Raw genomic sequence first — 25,674 nt, 5'->3', positions numbered from 1 at the left:
GAGACCAGGCGCTGCAAAAGCAGTTTGTCTTTGGAGGCCTTGCTTTCAGAACGCAGGGACCGTTCGACGCAAAAGCAGTTGGTCTTTGAGGCCTCCTTACCTGAAGCTGGTGATTAATGTTTTTCAGGTGTTAATGTCTTTTATGTCTTTTATGTCTTTGATGTGTTGGATGTGTTTCAGGTGTTTGGTGTGTTTCAGGTGTTTAATGTGTTTCAGGTGTTTTATATGTTTCAAGTGTTTGATTTTTTTCAGGTGTTTTATGTGTTTCAGGTGTTTGATGTCTTTGATGTGTTTCAGGTGTTTTATATGTTTCAAGTGTTTGATTTTTTTCAGGTGTTTGATGTGTTTCAGGTGTTTGATGTGTTTAGGTGATTGATGTGATTCAGGTCTTTGATGTGTTTGTGTTTATGTTGTTTGATGTGTTTCAGGTCTTTGATGTGTGTAATGTCTTTTATGTGTTTCAGGTGTTTGAGTTGTTTGATGTGTTTGATATCTTTCATGTGTTTCAGGTATTTGATGTTTTTTATGTGTTTGATGAGTTTCAGGTATTTGATGTGTTTCAGGTGTTTGATTTGTTTCAGGTGTTTCATGTGTTTCAGCTGTTTGATGTTTTTAATGTGTTTCAGGTGTTTGATGTGTTTCAGCTGTTTGATGTGTTTGATGTGTGTCAGGTCTTTGATTTTTTTTGTGTTTGAGATGTGTTTTAGGTGTTTGATTTGTTTCAGGTGATTGATGTGTTTCAATTTTTTGATTTGTTTCAGGTGTGTGATGTCTTTGATATGTTTCAGGATTTTGATGTCTTTCAGGTGTTTGATGTGTTTGATTAGTTTCAGGCATTTGACGTGTTACATGTGTTTGATGTGTTTCAGATGCTTGATATGTTTCAGGGGTTTGATATGTTTCAGGGGTTTGATATGTTTCAAGTGTTTGAGTTGTTTGATATCTTTCAGGTGTTTATGTTTTTAAAGTGTTTGATGTGTTTCAGGTATTTGATGTGTTTAAGGTGTTTGATTTGTTTCAGGTGTTTCATGTATTTCAGGTGTTTGATTAGTTTCAGGTGCTTGATGTGTTTTATGTGTTTCAGAAGTTTGATGTGTTTCTGGTGTTATATGTGATTCAGGTTTTTGATGTGTTTCAGGTGATTGATGTGTTTCAGGTGTTGGATGGGTTTCAGGTGTCTGAAGTGATTCAGGTGTTAAATGAAATTCAAATTCTTGCTGGGGGAGGACACCCAACTACCACATATTGAGCTACTGCCACCCATCAACATTTGACCCTGACGTGGTTTGAACACGCAACCTTCTGATCTGGAGTCAGACGCGCTACCGTTGCGCCACAAGGTCTGCTGACTAAAGAATGTACAGATCAAATTTCTTTTTGATTAATGCATATACACATGAACTTTTTTTCTTATTAATGCATATACAGATTAACTTTCTTTTTGTTTAATGCATATACATGTTTGCATTTCTCCGTGGATTAAGCGTTTTGTTACTTTCACAGTATTCATATTGCAAATCAACCTGGTTTTGAATCAAAAAAGACACAGAAATCTCCCTTTTTACAATATATGACTTTCAAGGGATGACTTTTGTTTTTCAAAACCTGAACCCTATTTCCTTACTTTTTTGCGTCTAAGTGACTCATTTAAGTTTTAGGGTTCTTCTCTGGGTAACTGGAGGCTAGCGGCTTCGGCAGAGACCGGGCACTGCAAAAACAGTTTGTCTTTGAGGCCTCCTTACCTGAAGCTGGTGATTAATGTGTTTCAGGTGTTAATGTCTTTTATGTCTTTTATGTCTTTGATGTGTTTGATGTGTTTCAGGTATGTGATGTGTTTCAGGTGTTTGATGTGGTTGATGTGTGTCAGTTGTTTAACGTGTTTCAGGTGTTTGATGTGTTTCAGGTGCTTGATATGTTTCATGTGTTTGATTTGTTTCAGGTGTTCAATTTGTTTCAGGTGTTTGAGTTGTTTGATGTGTTTGATGTGTTTCAGGTATTTGATGTGTTTGATATCTTTCAGGTGTTTCAGGTGTTTGATGTGTTTTAGGTTTTTGACGGGGTTTCAGGTGTTTGATGTGTTTTAGGTTTTTGATGTGTTTCAGGTGTTTGATGTGTTTCAGGTGTTTGATGTTTTTTATGTGTTTCAGGTGTTTGATGTCTTTGATGTCTTTGATTTGTTTCAGGTGTTTGATGTCTTTGATGTGTTTCATGTTTTTTATGTATTTGTGCTTCCGGTGTTCTATGTGTTTCAGGTGTTTGATGTGTTTGTGTTTCTGTTATTTGATGTGTTTCAGGTTTTTGATGTGTTTAATGTCTTTTATGTGTTTCAAGTGTTGATGTCTTTGATGTGTTTTATGTGTTTCAGGTGTTTGATGTGTTTGTGTTCTGTTATTTGATGTGTTTCAGGTTTTTGATGTGTTTAATGTCTTTATGTGTTTCAAGTGTTGATGTCTTTGATGTGTTTTATGTGTTTCAGGTTTTGATGTTTTTTATATGTTTCAGGTGCTGATGTCTGTTGTGTTTGATGTGTTTCAGGTGTTTGATATGTTCAGGTGTTTGATTTGTTTCAGGTGTTTGATGTGTTTCAAGTGTTTGATATGTTTCAGATGTTTGATGTGTTTCAGGTGTTTGATGTGTTTGATTAGTTTCTGGCGTTTGACGTGTTTTTTCTGTTTCAGATGTTTGATGTGTTTCACGTGTGTGATGTGTTTCAGGTGTTTGATGCGTCTCAGGTGTTCCAGGTGTTTTATGTCTTTGATGTGATTAACATTTTTCAGGTGTTTGATCTGTTTGTGCTTCCAGTGTTGGATGTGTTTCAGGTGTTTGATGAGTTTCAGATGTTTGATGTATTTGATGTGTTTCAGGTGTCTGAAGTGATTCGGGTGTTTTTAATTTGTTTCAGGTATTAGATGTATATGTAAATTGGTGCATAAAAGCCTATGTTAATACAGGAAATGAAGCCGATGATGCTCAAACCCTTGCTGGAGGAGGACACCCAACTACCACATATTGAGCTACTGCCACCCATCAACATTTGACCCTGACGTGGTTAGAACACGCAACCTTCTGATCTGGAGTCAGACGCGCTACCGTTGCGCCACAAGGTCTATTGACTAATGCATGTACAGATCAAATTTCTTTTGATTAATGCATATATACATGAACTTTTTTCTGATTAATGCATATACAGATTCACTTTCTTTTTGGTTAATGCTTATACATGTGTCCATTTCTCCGTGGATTAAGCGTTTTGTTACTTTCACAGTATTCATATTGCAAATCAACCTGGTTTTGAATCAAAAAAGACACAGAAATCTCCCTTTTTACAATATATGACTTTCAAGGGATGACTTTTGTTTTTCAAAACTTGAACCCTATTTCCTTACTTTTTTGTCTCTAAGTGACTGTTTTAAGTTTTAGGGTTCTTCTCCGGGTAACTGGAAGCCAGCGGCTTCGGCAGAGACCAGGTGTTTGATGTTTTTTATGTGTTTCAGGTGTTTGATGTCTTTGATGTGTTTGATTTGTTTCTGGTGTTAATGTCTTTGATGTGTTTTATGTTTTTTATGTGTTTGTGCTTCCGGTGTTCTATGTGTTTCAGGTGTTTGATGTGTTTGTGTTTCTGTTATTTGATGTGTTTCAGGTTTTTGATGTGTTTAATGTCTTTTATGTGTTTCAAGTGTTGATGTCTTTGATGTGTTTTATGTGTTTCAGGTTTTTGATGTTTTTTATATGTTTCAGGTGCTTGATGTTTTTAAAGTGTTTGATGTGTTTCAGGTATTTGATTTGTTTCAGATGCTTGATGTGTTTTATGTGTTTCAGAAGTTTGATGTGTTTCGGGTGTTATATGTGATTCAGGTTTTTGATGTGTTTCAGGTGATTGATGTGTTTGATGTGTTTCAAGTGTTGGATGGGTTTCAGGTGTCTCAAGTGATTCAGGTGTTAAATGAAATTCAAATTCTTGCTGGGGGAGGACACCCAACTACCACATATTGAGCTACTGCCACCCATCAACATTTGACCCTGACGTGATTTGAACACACAACCTTCTGATCTGGAGTCAGACGCGCTACCGTTGCGCCACAATGTCTGCTGACTAATGCGTGTATCCCCGCCCCACATCACCATAGACCGGGTCAGAGAGCAGCTGAGGAGGCTCCGGCCCAGGAAAGCAGCAGGCCCAGATAAAGTGTGTCCAAGACTGCTGAAGACCTGCGCAGCAGAACTGGGGGAGCCGCTCCAATGGATCTTCAACCTTAGCCTGCAGCGAGGGAGAGTGCCCACCCTTTGGAAGACATCCTGCATTGTTCCAGTTCCCAAGAAGAACAGGCCCAGCGAGCTGAATGACTTCCGACCGGTGGCACTCACTTCACACCTGATGAAGACGTTGTAGTGGCTCTTCCTCAGCCTCCTTAGACCCCAGGTACAGCACGCCCAGGACCGCCTGCAGTTTGTGTACCAGCCAGATGTTGGTGTGGAGGACGCCATCCTCTACCTGCTACATTGGGTCCATTCCCATCTGGATAAGGGGAATGGCACAGTGAGGGTCTTCTTCTTGGACTTCTCCAGTGCCTTCAATACCATCCGGCCCCCTATACTCCAGGACAAATTGATCAGGATGGGAGTGGACCTCTATCTGGTAGACTGGATCAGAGACTACCTCACCGATAGGCCAACGTGCAGCACTGGAGCCCCCCAGGGCACAGTGCTGGCCCCTCTTCTCTTCACCCTGTACACCTTGGACTTCTGCTACAACTCAGAGCTGTGTCACATACAGAAGTACGCAGATGACACAGCCATCGTTGGGTGTATCAGGGGTGACAGGGAGGAGGAGTATCAAAGTCTGGTGGGGGACTTTGCTCTCTGGTGTCGCACTAACTGCCTACAGCTCAACACCTCTAAGACGAAGGAGCTGGTCGTTGATTTTGGGAGGTCCAGACCAAGACCGCGACCAGTCCTGTTAGAGGGAGTCAGTTGAATCATACAAATACCTCGGGCTGTGGCTGGACAACAAACTGGACTGGACAACAAACAGCAGCCACCTGTACAGGAAGTACTCCTTTAACATCTGCAGCAAACCGCTGTGGGTGTTTTACCAGTCTGTGGTCACCAGTGTCCTATTCTACACTGTGGTGTTCTGGGGGGGGCAGCATATCAAAGAAGGAACCCACAGGCTGGATAAACTGATCAGGCGGGCGGCTCTGTGGGTCGGCATGAAGCTGGACTCACTGGTGACGGTGGCAGAGAGGAGGACAGGACAAACTGCTGGACATTACTGAAAATGCCAGCCACCCCCTGCACACCGTCATCAGCACCCAGAGGAGCCGGTTCAGTGGAAGGCTACTCCTTCCAAGTGCCGGACCAACACAGACTCAAGGACTCCTTTGTCCTCATGCCATTAGACTATACAATCCTCACTAGGGGGGAGAAGGAAATAGGCAGAGGAGGACAATACATACATACATACATACACACATACATGCATTATACACACAGTACACATACATACGTACAGTACACATCAGACAAACATACATGCACACTGGACTTAAATTCACACTGGTCACTTTATCACTTTAAAACTGGACTCAACACTGACACTTTAATAATAATTTATGGTCTTTTCTGTTAGTTGACGAATGTTCTTATGTTTATTATTGTTATTTTGCTGTCTTATACTGTCTTTTTCATCTATTTTTATTTCTTTTCTTGCTAAAACTGCTGCTGTAACTTTCAATTTCCTCGAGGGAGTCATCCCAAAGGGATCAATAAAGAGAAGTCTAAGTCTAATGTAAATGTAAATGTGCTGTATTTATATAGCGCTTTTCCAGTCTTAACAACCGCTCAAAGCGCTTTTACATCTACAGGATACATTCACCATTCACACACTGTGGCCGGGGCTGTCGTACAAGGTGCCACCTGCTCATCAGATAAACATTCACACACATTCACACTCCGATGCACAGCACCGGGGGCAACTAGGGCAAAGTCTAAGTATAATACAATGACGGTTCAAGTCCACATGTGGCTGGAGAGATGCCACTTCACCTCCTGGGCACTGCCAGGTACTCTTGAGCAAGGCACTGAACACCCCCAAAGGCACAGGTCCAGCTGGCAGCCCACTCACTCTGACATCTCTCCATTTGTGCATGAATAGGTCCTGAGCGTGTGTGAGTGTTTTTCAGACCTGTGTGTGGTTGCTAACAGAGTGTAAATTGCAATTTTCCCACTGGGGATCTTATTTGATCTTTTTAACAAATAAAGTTGATGTGTATATGCATTAATCAGTAGACCTCGAGGTGCAACGGCAGTGTGTCTGACTCTAGATCAGAAGGTTGTGTGTTCAAATCACTCGGGGTCAAATGTTTAGTGGTGGCAGTATCTCAGTCTGCCTTTGCAAGTGCCCATGTGGACCAAAGTACAGAGTGTGGATTGGTGGCTGGAGAGATGCCACTTGCTCGCAAGGCACTTAACCCCCCCCCCCCCAACTGCTCAGGGTGCTGGTCCAGCTGGCAGCCTACTCACTCATACCTCTCTCCATTTGTGCATGGTCCTGAGCATGTGTGTGTATTTCAGGCCTGTGTGTGATCACTAACAAATTGTAATTTCCCCACTGGGGATCAAAAATATTGTATGTTAATCAAAAAGAAAGTTGATGTGTACATTGATTGGCTGTGAGTAACGGGGCGCTGCACAGTGGCTGCCCTGCGGTGTCATCACGTTGGTATTTGTTTGTTGCTGTTTTTTTTCCTTACGTCTGAGTGATTGTGACTGTTTATCACTGCATTGGAGCAGTAATCATGGATCTCGCCCTGTGGTGCAGAATCAGCCAGTTTTTGTGATTTTAAACAGCTATTGGAGCTATGGACTCAACCAACGCTGCTGGCGGCGTTGCTCGTGAGTTTCACTACAGCAGAGAAACTCTGCTGCTACTGCGGAATCACCTACCAACGGATTTCTCAAATGTTGATGATTAATACCTAACTATCTTAAGAAGAACTCTAGCAGGGATTCTGTACGGAAAAAGCGGAAACGTGGATCCAAGGCGGCGTTCGTCACCGGCTGAAGAAGCTGAAGAATAAACTCCTCTGCCTTCGGTCTGCTAATCAACGCCCAGTCCCTGAGAGCAAAGATAGACGAGCTGTCAGCCAACGCCCAATACCTGCACGAGTACAGGAGCGCCTGTGTCTTAGCGATCACTGAGACCTGGCTGGACAAGAATATTGAGTCAAGTGCAATGGAGCCCAGGGGTTTCTCGGCGTTTAGAACCGACCGAGACAGGACATCACAGCGAAGAGTCGGGGGGGGCGGAGTCTGCTTCTGATCAGAGACGAGTGGTGTGGGGCAGTGACGGTGAGGGAGCAGCTGTGCACCCTGACATAGAGAGTTGTGTTTTCTCTCCGACCTACCATCTCCCGAGGGAGTTTCCTCAAGTCTTTTTCACCGTGGTCTATATACATCCAAAGCTGATTTTAAAAAAGTTACTGAAATTATATTAATATATCACAGAAACTTGAGTCTCTATCTCCAGATGCTCCAAAATGTATCTTGGAGATTTTAACAGGGCTCTATGAAAAAGTCCCTAGCACCTTTTACCAGTATGTTGACTGTCACACAAGGAAGAATCAGACTCTAGATATGTGCTATGGAACTGTTAAGGACGCATATACTGCCTCCCTGCTCTCCACTGGGAGCATCTGACCACAACGTGTATATCTCCGTCCTGTCTATAAGAGACTATGTGAGAGGGAAAAACCTCAAGTAAGGACTGTTAAGTTGTGGAGTAGTGATAGCATTTTGGCCTTGCAAGGTTTTGAGTGCACACAATGGGAAGTATTTGATGCTCAAGACATAGTGAACAGGTGTGGCTGTGTCTGATTATATCTGCTTCTGCGTAGACTCTGTAATACCACAAAGACATACAAAGTATATTCAAATGATAAGCCTGGGTATCTGGCAACTTAAAAAAACTAATAAAAAGAAAAAAAGCTTATCAAAATCAGGATGAGTCTGCAAGGAGGGACATACAGAGAGAAATTAAAAGGCAATACAGCTGGATAAGTTCAGCTATAAACAGAAGTTAGAAGCCTCTCTGGGCTTGGCAATTCCAGAGAGGCTTGGAAAGGAATTAAAACATGACATCCATCCCACCAGGGCAGGGGTAAGCCCTCCTGTATCCTGAATGGTGGTTCTGATGGAAAGGAAATGGCAAACCAATTGAATTCATTCTTCTGCCGTTTTGAGAGCAGCACAAGTGCTGAGGCCTTTACCATGACTGCACTTCCCTCCAGCATAAGCATAGAAGAGACAGAAGTACTCCAATTATTTAAAGGCTGTAATATTAGAAAAAGCCTGGCCCTGACATATTGGAGGAGTGTTCTTAAATACTGTGCGGAGCAGCTCACACTGTATTTACAGGGATTTTTAAGTCCTCTCTCAACCTGAAAAAAGTCCCCACTCTATGGAAAACTTCCACAATTGTACCAGTGCCAAAAATCCCCAGGCCTAAAGAGCCTAACGACTTCAGGCCCATAGCTTTAACTTCACTGGTAATGAAGTGCTTTGAGGGCCTAGTAAGAGCTACATCATCTCCAAAACGCAGCATCTTCTAGACCCGATGCAATTTGCGTATCAAGCATCCAGAGGAGTTGAAGATGCTGTTGCAACTCTATTGCATCTTCTGCACGTCATTTAGAGAAGCCAAAGGCCATGCCAAAATCATTTTGCTGATTTTTCTCTGCTTTCAACACTATTAAGTCAAGTATTTTAGCAAATATTTAACAGAGGATTTTTATTGAAGATGATGTGTCTCATGGATTGTTGATTTTCTTAGCTGTAGAGTACAGCGAGTCAGAGTTGGTACGTCATTCTCTGACAATATGACCACCTGCACAGGCTCCCCCCAGGATGTGTTTTATCTTCCCTGTTGTTCATCTTGTACACAAACTCCTGCACCAGCACTTTCCCTAACAGGCATTTTATCAAGTATGCGGATGATACCGCCCTGGTTAGTCTCCTATACGACCAGGAAGAGGAGCATGGGCCAGTTCTTAACTTTTTTACTGATTGGTGTGAGAAGTCAAACCTTATCTTGAATACCTCTAAAACAAAGGAGATGCTAATTTATTTTAGGAAAGCACAGTCCCTTAAACCCACCTGTATAAATGGAATTCCTTTAGAAACAGTCACAGAGTTAAATACTTTGGCATGGTGCTTGACCACAAAACTTAAATGGGACAGTTGGTCTGACAGATTAAATACTAAGTCCCAACAAAGAATGTTCTTCTAAGGAAACTGTTGTCCTTTAATGTCAGCAGCAACGTACTTCAGATGTCTACTGTGCTTTCATTGAAAGTGTTCTTTCCTTGGTATCATCTGTTGGTTTGGCAACGCCACTGAAGCACAAAAAAGTACATTAGAAAAATAATAATAACTTCCAGCAAACTTTCGGGTATTCCTTTCCAAGTATGGAAAGTTATACAAAACAGGATACGGAGAAAGGCAAATAGCATTGTGGGCAACCAGAAGCACCCCCTTTCTCCTCATTGAACTGCTGCCCTCAGGACGACGATACTGTGCTCCTTTGTTTAAAAAAACAGATCCAAGCTCTCCTTGTTCCACAGGCCATTAAACTCCTTAATAATGAAGGTCCCGTCCAATGATACATATATTTTGTGTATCTATTTTATTCTCTTCCAGCTGGTCTGGAACTCTGCCCCCCCCCCCTTCATATTATTCTGGTTTATGGTACGAGTGGTGGTGTGCATATGTTTTGTTTTTGTTTTTCCTCCTTGCCTTATCTGTGTTAATGTTGAATAGTTGAATACCATGTGATGTGATCTGCAACCTAATTTCCCTATGGGGACAATAAACATGAACTAAACTAAAACTAAAACCTCAGGATCCAGGAACGTAGGCAGACAGCAGGAACCTAAGACGGAAACAAGAATGTAAAACATCAACTATGAGGCTAGGAAGTTGAGGTTCAGGTAATTTAATTCAATTCAATTTTATTTATATAGTGCCAAATCACAACAACACTTATCTCATTGCGCTTTTCATAAAAGAGCAGGTCCAGACCATATTCTGTGATGTTATTTACAGAAACCCGAAAATTCCCACCAAGAGCAAGCACTAGGAGAAAGAGGCAAGGAAAAACTGAGCCAGCACTACCTATAACCTTCATCAAAGAGGAAAGTCTGCATAGACTAGTTTTTTTGCATCAATTTTAGACCGGATATTCCTGAATCTCTGAATGTGATGACTACTGCACTGGGGAAACTTTGGTAGGCCTGGCAACGATTTTACATTAGGGAGATTTTTCCGTGAAGGTTATGGAGAGTTTAACTTTGCAGAGTTTGATTGTGCAAAGTCAATACAAATAAAGAAATGCGTTTCCGCCCTGTTTCGAACAGGAGACCTTTCGCATGTTAGGCAAACGGGATAACCACTACACTACGGAAACTGAAGAAATGCATTTATTTTGCATATTTGTTGGAAAATGCAAATTTTTTATTTTATTGCAAATGTTCAAAATGCTACAAAATAGAGATTTTAAACTAGATTCAGTCACAGATGCTTTGTCATGGATTTGAATGACAGCAAATATGTAGTAAACATAAATATTTCTACATGCATTGACTGTGGCCTAAATGTTGGAATAGCGCCACCTATTTCTTGATGTGCCAAATTGTAAGCTTGGGCATTCCTCGTTAGTATAATGGACAGTATCTCTGCCTGTCACGCGGAAGATCGGGGTTCGATTCCCGAGAGATAAACGCAGTACTAAGGCTATCATTCTCATTGTCCACAGTTGACCTCGTCCTGCCAGGCCTGTCTCCTGCTCTTGTCCTCCTCTTTAATGGATCCATTGAACCCGTTGAACTCTAAGCTCCAGTGGCGTCTGACTGACTCTGTGAGGTTTTTGTCTTGGACCAACCTTTCCTTAAGAAGGCGGATCTCTTCATCCTTGAGTTTCTGATCGTTCTTTAGGTTTTTCCTCATGGATCTTTCTGACTGTAGAGCCTTGAAGATTTTCCCCTTCTCCTCCACCAGCCCAGCATTCACTGAGACCAGCTCCTCGTTTTGGTTTTGGACCTCCAGAAGGGCTTTTCTCAGGTCCTCAAGCCGTGCGCTGGTTGCCATGATCCATCCATCCATCTTCGACCGCTTATCCAGTATTGGGTCGCGGGGGCAGTAGCTCCAGTAGGGGACTCCAAACATCCCTTTCCCGAGCCACATAAACCAGTTCCAACTGGGGGATCTCGAGGCGTTCCCAGGCCAGGTTGGAGATATAATCTCTCCACCTTGTCCTGGGTCTTCCCCGAGGCCTCCTCCCAGCTGGCATTTTTCGTGGCTATCATGGCCAAGATATTTTAATAATATTTCTTGCAGTACTTGAGTATCTAGTAGTAATACGGCTGTATTGCAGTTAAGAAAAAGTGTTTTAAGGTTTGAGCTCTGTTCCAACAAAGACGTGTCTCTTAATAGAGGACAGGGTTCAAGTGAAAGGTCGTGTCTCTCGGTAAGATACAGGGTCTGTGTTCAAAGCCACAGAACGTCGTGAAAGGACGTGTGATGTCACACGCTTGTGACATCACACTAAACCTTCTATATCAGTGTCATTTAAGAAGATGGGTTAGAATGTGTGATGTCACACATTCTAACCCATCTATGAATCTTAATCTTCTTCATAAAGGACGTAAATATTGTTGTTTATTGTTATTGTTTTATTGTTGTTAAAAACAATGTAATCTGCAATATTACAGTATAACTCCAAAGACTATTGGAATTAAAAGCAAATCGCAAATAAGCTGTGTGATCAAATGTGATTTTGCATGAGCACAAGACACAATAGTCGCCTTCAGCTACAATGAGAAAGATGGAATTAGGTGCTGATAACGTTACTACGGTGACGTTTCCAAGGTTGTAAACCGTTAAAATGGATGTTAAATAAGAATCTGTCTTATCACAGAACAGGTTTTGGACCCACCTTCTTATCTATTCCGTTTTGGACTGATCCAACCTTGGAAGTGATAGTGTTAATCTAAAAAAAAGTTGATGTGTTTATGCATTAATAAAAAAGAAAGTTGATGTGTATATGCATTAATCTAAAGGAAAATTGATGTGTATAATTCATTAATCTAAAAGAAAGTTGATGTGTATATTCATTAATTAAAAAGAAAGTTCATGTGGATATTCATTAATTAAAAAGAAAGTTGATGTGTATATGCATTCATCTAAAAGAAAGTTGATGTGTATGCATTGATCTAAAAGAAAGTTGATGTGTATGCATTGATCTAAAAGAAAGTTGATGTGTATATGTAATAACCAGTAGACCTCGTGGCGCAACGGTAGCGCGTCTGACTCCAGACCAGAAGGTTGTGTGTTCAAATCACGTCAAGGTCAAATGTTTAGGGGTGGTAGTTGTTCAGTCTGTTGGGAACAAGAGGGTCTTCAGTCTAAATAGACTGAAGTGTGGATTGGTGGCTGGAGGGATTCCTTGTCTCCTGGGCACTGTTAATTTGTAGTTTTACATATGTTTAAAAATATAAGAATTCATATCAATATTGCAGTATTCATAATCAATATTGCAGTACCACATTTTGTCAAGATCGAGCAGCCCTAGTGTGTGTGTGTGTGTTTGTGTTTGTGTGTGTCTGTGTGTGTTTGTGTGTGTGTGTCTGTGTGTGTTGGGAGTGGGGCTGCTAAATGTCAAGGGCTGGGAGGAGATAGATGCAGAAAAACGTGGTAGTACAGTGTGTTTGTGTGTGTGTGGTTGTGTGTGTGAGTGAGAGAGAGAGACAAATATAAAAAGCTTCAAGTAGACATAAATAATATAATCATATTGTTTCTTCCACTTATTAAAATATCTGACTTTTCTGTCACTATCTGTTTCTGCTTCTCTACCATATTTATAGTGTGTGATTTGGATAATACCAATCATAGCCTACATCACATAAAAAACTACCTCTGTCCCTGTTCTGTTTTTAAAGACACAACATTAGGTTAACATTAAGTAGTTTTAGCTCTGCTGTAAAGTGGGACTTACCTCTCCAAAGGGTTGGATGGAAATGTACTGGAACTCTGTCAATGTTCTAGTTCTGCTGTCAGTTCTGTTGTTTGGTTTGGATCTGATTTTTAAATAAAAACATTGATGGAATGGAACTAAGTGCATTTCCTTAGCTGTGTTTCTATGTGTGCGTGCATGCATGTGTGTGCAAACATTGGCAACATGACAATATGAACTGTGTGGGTGTGTGTGTGTTTGTGTGTGTGTGAGTGTGCATGGATGTGTGTGCAAACACTGGTGCTTCACATGCACAAGCAGCAACATGACAACATGAACTGTGTGTGTGTGTGAGTGTGTGTGTGTCAGTGTTTCACTCCTCATCCTTCTTGTTTTCACGAAGGGGATTTGGAGTGATAGGGTCCTTGGCAGAGGGAGCAGATGTGTAGTGCAGAAAGTAAAGTAGGTTGGAGGTGAACAGCTTTACTCCTGGCTTGTTAAAGGTGAATGACGCTCAAATCAACAAAGTTATTACAATTCATCGTCAAGGGAACATGAATATTGAACTGCATTTAATCACAATACATCCAATAACAGTTTATATATTGTTGTTGAACAAAGTGGAGAACAGTCAGACTTTAATATCTATAAGAATGTCAAATGTGTTACGTATAACTTGCATATAAAGTGCATATCTCATTGATATGGAAGGGAATAAAAACCTTGAGTTAGTTCTGACAAAATGTATTCAGAAGTTATTCTTCATTACGTCCACATGGAAACTATTTGACAGTAAAGCTCATCAGAAATTTGCCTAGACCTGTAGATGAAGGTCCAGAGTTCAGCCTGTAGGTGGCAGCATTGGCTTTTAAATCACACAGTTGATGTCAGTTACTGGTCAGCGTTCTCTGAATATGAGCATGTCTAGTTTATTGGATCTGTTTTTAATTGAACAGCAGCAGCAGTACATGTACACAACTCAGGTCAAAAACAACTAATCACTGAAACTGATCAGTAAACTGAAATAAAGCTCATGTCTGAAAGTACAAACACACATTTAGTCAAACTAAACTCTAGAGTTTCAGTTAGAAATTTCATAATCTGAACCCAGACTTTTAAAACCTGCAGCACAGACACATGTTCTGATATGCTCATCTTCAGTTTCATCTTTTATCAGAGAATCTGTAGTCAACTAACACTTATTGTATGATACTTCTTGATTTCTTGATTAGTTGATTCAACGGATCTGTAAAACTTTAATGTTAAAGCACCATTTTAAATTTGTTTACCAGAAATGTTCTGATAAGTTTCTCATAATCAATCATTCATGAAAAAGATTGGAAAAAGGACTGAACACATCTTAGTTAACTATCTGACTAAGCGTGAGCAGCGGTAACAAATTTAAACTGTTGGTGAATAAGTTGTTATGGGACATGGATCTTTATAGAGAAATACTTCCAGTTTCTTATTTATTCAATTAATCCACAGAATTTTCTGATCAGTTTATTAGGGTCAGAACATGTTCCACGCCAGTAAAAATATAGAAATCTTATAGAAATCTAACAATCCACCTGCAAGCCCCAAATCATCAGATAACTGGATTATATTTAAAGACCAGAGTTATTACATAAGCAGTTGTAAAATATTGATTTCACACAGTAAAGAATCCTATCACATGTAGATGAGTTCGGATCCAGCTTGGAAACACCAGAGGCCAGACTAAACCTGGTCCAGGACCATCAGAGTAACACTAGAGTCCTGGGTCAGGTTCAGACCACCATACAGAGTCCACATCATGAGAGAATCAGGAGTTGAGTCGGTCCAGCACTGACAGTCAGCTGAGCTGAAAACAGGAAGCAGGTTGAAGCAGCAGCTGCTTTTTATTCCATCTGACTAATAGCTGCAGGACCAGAACCAGGTCCAGAATCAGCTACTGGGAACTGCCTTGGATTAAAAAGAAGAGACAACACATCCTGACATTAGTCCTTAAAACTGATGTGGTCTGAAACAAATCCAGCGATCAGTGTGACGTTATTATAAAGAAAAATCAGAGACAGGTTTCAGAATGAGTTGTAAAGATAACAGCGTTCAGACTCTGAGTCTGGTCTGTAAGTCTTCTGAGACTGGATCTCTCTGGACCTAGTCTGTATCTCCTCTGACACTGGAACTATCCTGCCCAGGTCTCTAACTCCTCTAAGACTGGAACTATCTGGACCTGGTCTGGAACTCCTCTGAGACTGGAACTATCTGGATCTGGCCTGTAACTCCTCTGAGACGGGAACTATTTGGACCTTATCTGGAAGTCCTCTGAGACTGGAACTATCTGGACCTGGTCTGTAACTTCTCTGAGACGGGAACTGTTGTGAAACTGGTCTGATGTTCTGTAAGAGGTCTGAATTGATCTACAGCGAGCACTGTTCTGACCTCGGTGTCTTGCACTTGTAATAGATGATTCCAGCCAGAAATAAGACCAGACCCAGGATAAGTCCTGAGGCTCCGATGGCAATCTTGTTCCTCTCAGACTCAGGCAAGGACGGATCTGAAGACAGACAGGGAGAGAGAGAGACAGGTCAGGAGACAGAGTGACAGGTAGAGACAGAAAGGTAGAAAGGCAGAGAGACAGGCCATTTTCAAAATCGTTTACTACATTCTGCATACAACTGCAGTATGGTAGTATGCAGTACTTACTGCATACTGCGTTCATCAGTAGTATGCAGTTTGAAACAGTTTTATTCGGCATCATGCTAGGCCAGACTATGCCTTTGAACAACCTCTTAAAGCACTGGGCAAAAAAAAAACTCACCACTATTGTAAATGAAAAATATAACTTATTGAGCTTGCGTTTTTTCCTTGTTTACTTTATAAGATGTTGAAAATCTAAGAAACTGAAACTGTATTTCTTACATCTAGTTATGTGAAATTAGCAAATAATATGAAATATTAAATCTAATGTATACACATGTTATAATTTATTTACAAGACTGTCAAAGCGAGATTTAACGTTCTAAGCTGTCAGACCCTGTTCTGCCTCGCCTCTGCCTGTTTTTGTTTGAACACAGCATACTACATGCTACATTTTGTCAAAATAAGTATGCATTGCTAGTATTGTATGCAGTTTTGAAAATGGCCACAGACAGGTACTTACCCCAGAGAGTCATCAGAGGTTCTCTCAGGCTGGCGTGCTCCACCATACATGAGATCTTCTCTCCAGACCTGCTGACACAAACCAGCATAGGGATTCGGTTAGCCTAGAAATCAAGATGCACCAAATTTGCAGCTAGGGTCAGTCTAGCAACTCTCCGTTGGCTTACGAGCTGGAAAAAACAAACTCCGATCAGGCCAATCACATCGTGCACAGAGTCGGCGAGCGGGCTTAACATGAGTATGGCTGCATTGCGAAGTGGCAGCGTGGCTGGTCACCATAGCTACGTGTGATGATATAATTTTCAACGCGACTCACAACAGCCATTGGCTACTTGCCACAGTCAGAAGAAGTGTTTTGTTTCAAAAGAAGCTGAAGGAAGCAACAAAAATCACTGATAAAGAAAAACAGAGTTTAGGAATTCCTACGGAGTTTGGGAATTCCTACGGAGTTAAGACGTCGACATGACTATTGTTCGCCGACACAAAAGGGTAAGTTAAGTTTCCTGGTAACGATAGCTAACATTTGCTTGTGTTAGGGGCCCAAGTCACTATTTACTATATGCTATGTAAAGTACATGAACTTTAGCAACCATGATTACACACCAAAATATGAATGCTGTGTACCGTGTGTGTTTCAGAGCATTCACGCTTTGAAAAATCGCCGCCGCAGACCGTCTGGTGGGCGTTCGATGTACAACTGGTGAAATCTCTGGTTCTGACCTGCTGGGCTTCGTATAATCTTTATGAGAGTTATGGAGAGGCCTATGACAACGACTGGGATGCATCTGGGCTAGCAGAGCCGGTGGTGACACTGTCACAGGGTGACGCAAAAAATGCAAAAGCCCTTAATAGTCCTTAATATTGAACAGTTGAAAAGTGAAAATAGTGCAGAGAGTGGATAATCTGTCGGTGTCTAGCTAGATTTATTTGTTTAAATGTCCCGTTTGTTCCGGACACACACTCCGCACTCTTTTTTGCTAAAAACGCAGTGATCCGACCAACCAGTAGTCTTCAGGTTTCCACTTTCACCTTTTGGTATTGCCTCAGCTCGCTTGGAACCTCGACTGAGGTAGTACTAAAAAAAGTACCTGGTAGCAAGTCCCAGGGACTTTGTTTCGTAATGGAAAACCAAAAAAGGCGAGTAGAGTCGAGGCGAGTGTAGTGATATGTCTCAGTTAGGCTTCCGTAGCAGAGGTACATTGTTGAGCATGCGCGAGACATCCGGCGGTTGTACAGTTACAAGCTGAGTAATAAAGCTCAGAGTCCTACAAGGTGCACTACGAGTCTGAGTGGAATTCTTCATAAAGATAGCCGTCTATGACATGGTGCCAGAAGTGGGATGCAGGATGCCTACTGAATGAGATATGGCAAAGTTCGGACCACCGGAACCCTTCGACTTCTCCCGCCCGGCGGACTGGCCTTTATGGCGCCGTCGCTTCGACCGCTTCAGAGTAGCATCCAAGCTGGACCGAGAGAGCGGAGAAGTACAAGTTAACACGCTTCTTTATGCCCTGGGGAGAGAGGCAGAGGCTATTTATGACTCTTTTGTGTACGAGAGGGAAAACGTTGAAGAAGCGGCAGACAAAGGAACTGTAGAGACTCATCCCGAGCTGGATTACATGACGGTAATGGCGAAATTTAGCGACCATTTTGTGCCTAAAAGGAACATTATCCACGACAGAGCCAGTCGAAGCATTCGTTAGAAGCTTATATGAGCTAGCACAATACTGTGAGTTCGGAAGCACTAAAGATGAACAAATCAGAGACAGGATCGTGATAGGTATATTGGATCGAGATGTTTCCCAGAAATTACAGCTGGAGGCAGACCTCACGCTTGAACGAGCTATTCAGATAGCACGCCAAAGTGAGCAAATCAAACAGCAGAGTGCAAGTTTGCGTGTGGAACATGCTGTGGACGGAATGAGTCAAGGAAGACGGCATTTTCACACTAAAAAGAGCAACAATGATGCACAATGGCGGAGAAAACCGGAGCACGGTGAGTCCAAATATCTCCTTACATGCTCTCAGTGTAATAGACAACATGGGAAAATGCAGCCATGCCCAGCGAAGAACAAGAGGTGCCGGAAATGCAATAAAACTGGACATTTCGAAGTAGTCTGCAAAACTAAAATGCTGAAAGAGGTGACAGTAGCTTCTGACAACCCAGCCGAGAGGGACAACATGTTTTTTCTTGGAGCAGTAACTAATACTAAGGCTGCAATAATTGAGCAGCCAGATTTGGATGATGAGTGGCTTGTAGACTTACCTGTAAATGGCTGTTCTGTCAGATTTAAAATCGACACAGGTGCAGACATTACAGTTGTGTCTCATGCTACATTTAACAGACTGCTAAAGAGCCCAAAATTGGTCACAGCAGGTAGAATGCCACCGGTCACCAGCCCTGGAGGCGAAGTCCACTGTGTGGGCAAGTTTCTGGCCACAAGTCAGTTTAAGGGACAGAAATACCGGTTCTGGGTTACTGTCATAAAGGGACCCTATGCTCACAACCTGTTGGGGGGTAGTGTTGCCAGGAGGATGGGTTTGGTCAGACGGCTCAACAGTATAAACACAGACCTCCTAGGGGACGTCTTTGGGGAAATTGGCCTGCTTAAATGCGACCCTGTTAAAATAGAACTGAAAGCAGATGCAGAGCCCTACAGCCTGACAACGCCACGCCGTGTCCCATTTCCTCTTCTTTCGAAGGTTGAAACAGAACTGAAGCGTATGCTAGACTTGGGCATCATAGAAGAGGTTACTGAGCCCACTGATTGGTGCGCCCCGATGGTTCCTGTTGAAAAGAAAAACAGAGATCAAGTAAGAATATGTGTGGATCTGAAACGCCTAAACAAGCAGTAAAACGGAGCGCTACATCTTACCAACTTTGGAAGACATTGCTCCAAAGCTGGCGGGGGCTAAGGTGTTTTCCACCCTTGATGCCTCATGTGGATTTTGGCAGATTCCTCTGGATGCTAAGAGTAGGAGACTGACAACATTTATAACCCCATCGGTAGATTCTGCTTCAGACGACTGCCGTTTGGAATCACGTCAGCTCCAGAAATTTTTCAAAGACAGTTATCCCACTGCTAAAGGACCATGAAGGGGTTGTCGTCGTCATGGATGACATTCTCGTTTATGGACAGACCAAGGAGGAACATGACAACCACCTGAATGCAGTTCTGAAGACTGTTAAGAACAGTGGCTTGAAGCTGAACAAAGCAAAGTGTCATTTCAGCAAATCAGAAACTCGATACTTCGGTCACATCATCAGTGCCGAGGGCATCAAACCAGATCTGACTAAGGTAGAAGCCATCACCAAGATGCAGAGTCCCACAAATGTGGAGGAGCTCCGGCAGGTTCTGGGCCTGATTAATTACGTGGGGAGATTCTTGCCAGGCCTCTCCACCAAGTTACACCCAATCACCAGCCTGTTGAGAGGTGAGAACAAGTGGGTATGGAACAACACCCAAGAACAGGCGTTCATCGCTGTTAAAGGGATGCTAGTGTCAGCCCCAGCTCTTGCATATTATGATGCAAATCGGAAAACCGTCATCAGTGCCGATGCAAGTAGCTACGGCTTAGGGGCAGCTCTACTACAAGAACATGAGGATGGCTTAAAGCCAGTGGCATTCTGCTCCCGCACACTGTCGGATGCCGAGAGAAGATACTCTCAAATCGAGAAGGAGTGCTTGGCAGGAGTGTGGGCGTGTGAGCGGTTTGCACGCTACGTTCAGGGAATGGACAGTTTCCTTCTGCAAACAGACCACAAACCACTTGTGCCACTCATAAATACTTACGACCTGGACAAAACCCCTCCAAGGTGCCAGAGACCGCTGATGTGCCTTTTAAGGTTCAACGTGGAAGCAGTACACGTCCCAGGCAAGCAGTTGGTGGTGGCCGACACTCTATCCAGGAGGCCGCAGAAACACGTGAGTGATGAGACCACGGATCAGGTGATACAAGCACATGTTTCGTCAGTTGTAGCAAATGCACCTGTCTCATCCCAAAGACTCTCTAAGATCCGTCTGGCCACTCAGCATGATTATGAATTGCAGCAGATTACAAGTTTCATCAAGAATGGATGGCCGCCCAAAACAATAATGAACCCTTCTCTCCATCGTTATTATTCTGCAAGAGCTCATCTCTCAGAAACGGATGGATTAGTGTTATATCAGGACCGGCTGGTCATTCCTACTGAGGGCTGAAGTGCTGTCAGATCTACATAAAGGACACCAAGGATTAACACGGTGCCGGGCACGTGCCAAGATGGCTGTGTGGTGGCCGAGCATCAGTGCTGAGATTAAACAGACGGTGTCGTCATGCAACTTCTGCATTGAAAATAAACCAACCCAGAGGCATGAACCTCTCCTGACTTCTACCCTACCAGAGGGCCCCTGGCAGCGCATCGCTGCTGACCTATGTGAGTTTGAGAGGTGGAATTATCTCATCGTAACCGACTATTACTCCAGAGACATTGAAATAGCTCGACTGACTTCTATATCTAGTCGTGATGTCATTAGTCGACTCAAGGGCATGTTTGTGAGGTGGGGAATTCCACTGGAACTGGTCAGTGATAATGCCACTCAGTTCACATCTACTGAGTTCCAAGATTTTGCCAGAGAATATGGATTCATGCACACAACCTCTAGCCCACATTACCCTCAGGCGAATAGTGCGGCTGAACGAGCGGTTCAGACTGCGAAGAATATCTTGAAGCAGCCTGACCCCCATTTGGCCCTGATGTGCTACAGAGCAACCCCTAGTACCGCTACAGGTATGAGCCCTGCACTACTTATGATTGGGAGAGAGATTAGAACTACACTTCCGATGCTGGAGAGCAAACTGCAAGCTGCTCCGGTGGACAAGGAGTTGGTACAGCAAATGGACGATCAGACAAAGTCAGCTTACCGGTTCTTCCATGATCGCCATTATTCTGCACAACCACTTCCCACTCTACAACCAGGACAGAATGTCAGGATAAAATTGGATGGTGACAAAGGTTGGAAAACCCCAGCTAAGATTATTGCCAAATGCAAGGAGCCACGGTCTTACATGGTGGAAACAGAAAATGGTGCTGTGCTACGACGGAATCGGAGACACCCGCAAGCTGTGCCACAGCTCACCGATCGACCAGATCAGCTACAGTCACCTGATTCCCCAGTGGAACCAACCAGTAGCTTTCCACCTGAGGACAGTTCCGACTCCACAACCAGAAGCCCTGTTCAGAGGCTGCTGCACCCGGAGGTGGAGCGTCCTACTACACTCGAAGGTTCACAGGTTACATCCAGGGGAAGAATAGTCAGAATTCCTCTGAGATATAGAGACACTTAGTGACTCAAAGTCTTCTACTTCATGTGTTTAGTTCAAGTTTTTAGATGTGAAGCATATAGAGTTCAGGAACAAAAAGAAATATATAGACAGGAGGAGAGATAAGGAGTAAATTGGAATTTGAAAGTGCATTGGAACTCTGTAAGAGTAAAGATTCACATGTTATAGATGTTGGTATTATCAGCAAGTTTACTTCTAACTAAAGGCTTGTACTGAAAGTTTGTTTTGTAGGATTGATAGGAACAGCAACTGTTGGGGGCAGAATAATCCCTATGTTGCTGCGGACTGAGGACAGTCTACTCCAACGTCCTAGAGTTAGGAGATGCTATTTTCTAAATGTTGAGTATTTATGTAAAGTACCCATGTAAGGTTAAGCAAGCGGTTTCGCTGCTGGGAGGGGGGAGATGTAGTGATATGTCTCAGTTAGGCTTCCGTAGCAGAGGTACATTGTTGACCTGAAGCACACAGCCAGGAGAACCAAGGGGGGGCTCTGTAAGAAGCAGATCAAGGTTCTGGCGTGGCCTAGCCAGTCTCCAGACCTAAACCCAATCAAGAATCTTTGGAGGGAGCTCAAACTCCGTGTTTCTCAGCGACAGCCCAGAAACCTGACTGATCCAGAGAAGATCTGAGTGGAGGAGTGGGCCAGAATCCCTTCTGCAGTGTGTGCAAACCTGGTGAAAACTACAGGAAACGTTTGACCTCTGTAATTGCAAAAAAAGGCTGCTGTACCAAATATTAACATTGATTTTCTCAGGTGTTCAAATACTTATTTGCAGCTGTATCATATAAATAAATAGTTAAAAAATCATACATTTTAATTTCTGGATTTTTCTTTAGATTATGTCTCTCACAGTGGACATGCACCTACGATGACAATTTCAGACCCTCCATGATTTCTAGGTGGGAGACCTTGCAGAATAGCAGGGTGTTCAAATACTTATTTTCCTCACTGTACTTATTTATAAAAATGTGTGGAATCCTCCCTGTGTCAACTCTGATATCAAAAAGGTTCTTGGACCTGTAACAAACCAGAGCTAACTGGACCTGGACCTTACTGGACCTGAAGCTAAATGGACCTGGAGGTGGCTCACCTGGGTGTGTACTCCAGGTGAGAGTGGATCTGGTAGTACCAATCACCATCTGCTAGCTTATCAGTGGAACTAACACCAGAGGAGACTTCCTGTCCGTCTCTGATCCAGCTCACTCTGATCTGTTTGGGGTAGAAGTTGTAGACGCTGCAGACCAACATGGATGGATGTTTACCAGCAGGTGGTGTTGTAGAGCTCAGTATGACGTATGGCTTGACTGATTCACACATTATGATTATTACCATATTATCATTAAGCATACTTCACAAATACATGTATTAATACTAGTAGTACTAAAGTAATAACAGTATCAGTAATCCCAACTGCAGTATTATTTTCTGCTGTTGCAGTTGTGTATCAGACTCACCTAATGCTTAACTACAACATTTCATTTCATCATGCTGACTAAGAACTGAATTTGTAATGAATTTCAATTATCTTGTTTCATTTTAAAGGTGGAATTCATGTGGATTATATAAATACATTAAAGACCCATATATCTAATGATATTCTTATGTTTATATTTTCATGAATTATGTGATGATTTTGGATGTTATAGAAACATAAACTCACCGGGTTTTGAGAGGAAATAGTCGTAGGCAACATGAATGTAGAATTTGCAGTACACTTCCTTTGTAGCTCTCAGCAAGGCCAAATATGAAGGGTTGCTGTTCCAGTGTTCAGCCCGTCTCACACCAAACTCAGTGTATCCAACAAACTTCCCCAAACTGCTGCTGAACCTGGAAGACTCCACCTTGTTGTAGTATATAGACTGGATGAACTCAATGTCCTTCAGATCCGAGGAGTTAAACTCACAACGGTTCGTCACAAAATATATATATGCATCTAACGAAGAAAAAACGAATCAGTTTGAATCTCAGTAATAAACGAGTGTATTCAGCGGAGTATTGATCAGTGATCAGAGTGTTGGTCCTACCTGCTGTGTAGAGGCTGATAAAGTATAAACATTATAAGGTGTGTATTGATCAGTGATCAGAGTATTGATCCTACCTGCTGTGTAGAGGCTGATGAAGAGCAGGGAGACACTGAGAAAGGATGAAGCCATGTTCCTCTGTTCGCTTAACAAACACTGACTCAATCTCACTAAGAGCAGTTCTAAAAACCAGAGGACATGATCACATGACCTGAATCTTTCAATCCTACCCAGCCATCCCTTGTTACCAGGCAGACAGGCTACAGACTGCTGCTGCCGGACCTTAAACACACTTTACACTGGAAACTAAAGAAGTGCTGATCAAGTTTTTCATTATTAATCAGGCATGCAAACTCCTCACCTTTCTGCAAAGTTTCGGGGATCTGTCCACAGCTTTATAATTAACCAAACATTCTTTCATATCTTTCATGTTCTCTGTGCTTTCTAAGCCACCTAGAATAACTACCAACAAAGAAACCCGACCCTGCTTTACGCACCAACGGTCACACATAGACATGCTAGGAGACATGCACTGTTCACGGCTCCATCCAAGTCATTATTATACATCCATGTCTTGAAACTCACTGGCAACATTGTTTCTGGTAAGTAACGTTAAAACTAACAACATAGTATCCACCGCAGTTATCCATTAGTCAAGAAGACACACTATTACACTTTTAACTACAATAGTCACTCCTTTAGTTTTGGAGCTTGCTGTGGAAGATGCAATCATATAATAGAATCTGTCAGCTAAGTGGCCAGCATCAGTCTGGAGCAAATGCAACTTGTGTAATAGTGCAACGTCAACATTTCTCTTTTAAAGTAGGGCCAGGGTTATGGCGCTTTTGTGAGGTGTATTCAGACCACCATTGTTTCAAACTAAAAATATAAGCTCACCCATTATAAAAAAAGATTTGTTCTAAATGCATGCAGTTGTGAAAAAGCAACTTGCTACGGCCTTTCACCATGTCAAATCCCAACAATAGTGCATCCAAGTTAAGTCCCTCAAAACATGCAAGACACCGGACCAATACAGATGAGACAGTGATGCGACAGGGGAGAGTGGGGGAGGGAGCCTCCAGGCTAACACTAAAAGATCTGAGATCAAACATGAGGCAGTACAAGGGTATAATGAATATGGGCCCCTGAAAACCTGATTGGTTCTATGCTGAATTAGCTTTAAAGTAATCACATGTCAACAAGAAACACAACGTACAAAATGGCGAGCACTTTTAAGCAAGACAGAAATGTCATTCAGAAACAAAGACTATAATCATAACCTAGCTCCGCCGTCCTACGTACTTATTCTCAATTTTCATTTTCCATCAGTACTACGTGTGGGTTCGCGATAAAGTGTTATATTTATATATATTTATAAATATTTGGCGATCCAATCAGCATACGGAGGGAGTGGCTGAGAACGATGACGTTGAAGCTGTGCGCTAGAGTTGTAGTTCTGTAATGGCTGCCTTACGGTAAATATCCAGAAGTTAAAGCCCGAGCAAGAAAAATCTTTGCTGAGTTTTGTTGGTGGCCCTGATGATGGGGTTCGGGAAAGGTTTGACGTTCCAGCTCACTCTGTTAGTAGTGAAGGAGTTGGCTTAGGCTAATGCTAGCAATGCTAATGCTAAATATGCCCTCTTGTTGCACATGCACATGACATACGTTACAACCAAACATCAGCAATTGGTTATGGCAGATCCAAAGTGGCTCTGGGCAGATCCAATATTTTCAAAGTTCAACAGAATACCTTCCTTCAAGTAAGTTAACACTTGTCAGTAGAGATTGGCCAGACTCTCTGTACAAATTAAATGTACCAGTGTCTGGTAGGACCAGGCTGATGGACCAGAGTCTGGTAGGACCAAACTACTATAATCATATCAGATTACAGAGCCATAAAACTAGGACATATCAAGAGATTAACCCTTGTGTTGTCCTACTGTCTACTATGCACTTTTCAAAACAGAAAATTAACTTTTTTGACATTTTTGTTGCCTTTTTCCAAGTTTTTCATCCTTTTTCATCCTTTTTCTTCTTTTTCGATGTTTGTGTTTCTTCTTTTAACATTTTTGGCACTTTCCCTCCCACTATCACCAGTATATGTTAACCATTAACACCAATTAATGAACACTAGTTTTACACACGTAGTGATTGAAAACAGGTAAGTGTCCAGAACA

The 25,674-nt window shown here is 42.3% G+C and overlaps 1 protein-coding gene and 5 non-coding genes across 6 annotated transcripts; 1 reads left to right on the top strand and 5 right to left on the bottom strand.

The window, feature by feature from the left end:
• Positions 1–1,271: 1,271 nt before the first annotated feature.
• Positions 1,272–1,343, bottom strand: trnaw-cca (transfer RNA tryptophan (anticodon CCA)). Its single transcript has one exon. It is a non-coding gene; the product is annotated as a tRNA-Trp (tRNA).
• A 1,692-nt stretch (positions 1,344–3,035) lies between these two features.
• On the bottom strand, positions 3,036–3,107 carry trnaw-cca (transfer RNA tryptophan (anticodon CCA)). The gene has a single exon. It is a non-coding gene; the product is annotated as a tRNA-Trp (tRNA).
• A 908-nt stretch (positions 3,108–4,015) lies between these two features.
• Positions 4,016–4,087, bottom strand: trnaw-cca (transfer RNA tryptophan (anticodon CCA)). The gene has a single exon. It is a non-coding gene; the product is annotated as a tRNA-Trp (tRNA).
• A 6,302-nt stretch (positions 4,088–10,389) lies between these two features.
• trnav-aac (transfer RNA valine (anticodon AAC)) lies at positions 10,390–10,462 on the bottom strand. Its single transcript has one exon. It is a non-coding gene; the product is annotated as a tRNA-Val (tRNA).
• A 1,871-nt stretch (positions 10,463–12,333) lies between these two features.
• trnaw-cca (transfer RNA tryptophan (anticodon CCA)) lies at positions 12,334–12,405 on the top strand. The gene has a single exon. It is a non-coding gene; the product is annotated as a tRNA-Trp (tRNA).
• Positions 12,406–14,489: 2,084 nt separating this feature from the next.
• Positions 14,490–23,697, bottom strand: LOC116676682 (H-2 class II histocompatibility antigen, E-S beta chain). Its single transcript, XM_032507615.1, has 5 exons — positions 23,575–23,697; positions 23,137–23,409; positions 22,567–22,780; positions 16,152–16,219; positions 14,490–15,545 (listed from the first exon to the last, which is right to left on the bottom strand). The coding sequence occupies exons 1-5, from the start codon at positions 23,627–23,629 to the stop codon at positions 15,409–15,411; spliced, it is 747 nt and encodes a 248-aa protein (XP_032363506.1). The 5' UTR covers positions 23,630–23,697; the 3' UTR covers positions 14,490–15,408.
• Positions 23,698–25,674: the final 1,977 nt, after the last annotated feature.

Source organism: Etheostoma spectabile, unplaced genomic scaffold (assembly GCF_008692095.1).
Source record: "Etheostoma spectabile isolate EspeVRDwgs_2016 unplaced genomic scaffold, UIUC_Espe_1.0 scaffold00003638, whole genome shotgun sequence".
Lineage (NCBI taxonomy): Eukaryota > Metazoa > Chordata > Actinopteri > Perciformes > Percidae > Etheostoma > Etheostoma spectabile.
Note: the sequence above shows the minus strand (reverse complement) of the source record. Positions and strands in the feature narration are given on the sequence as shown.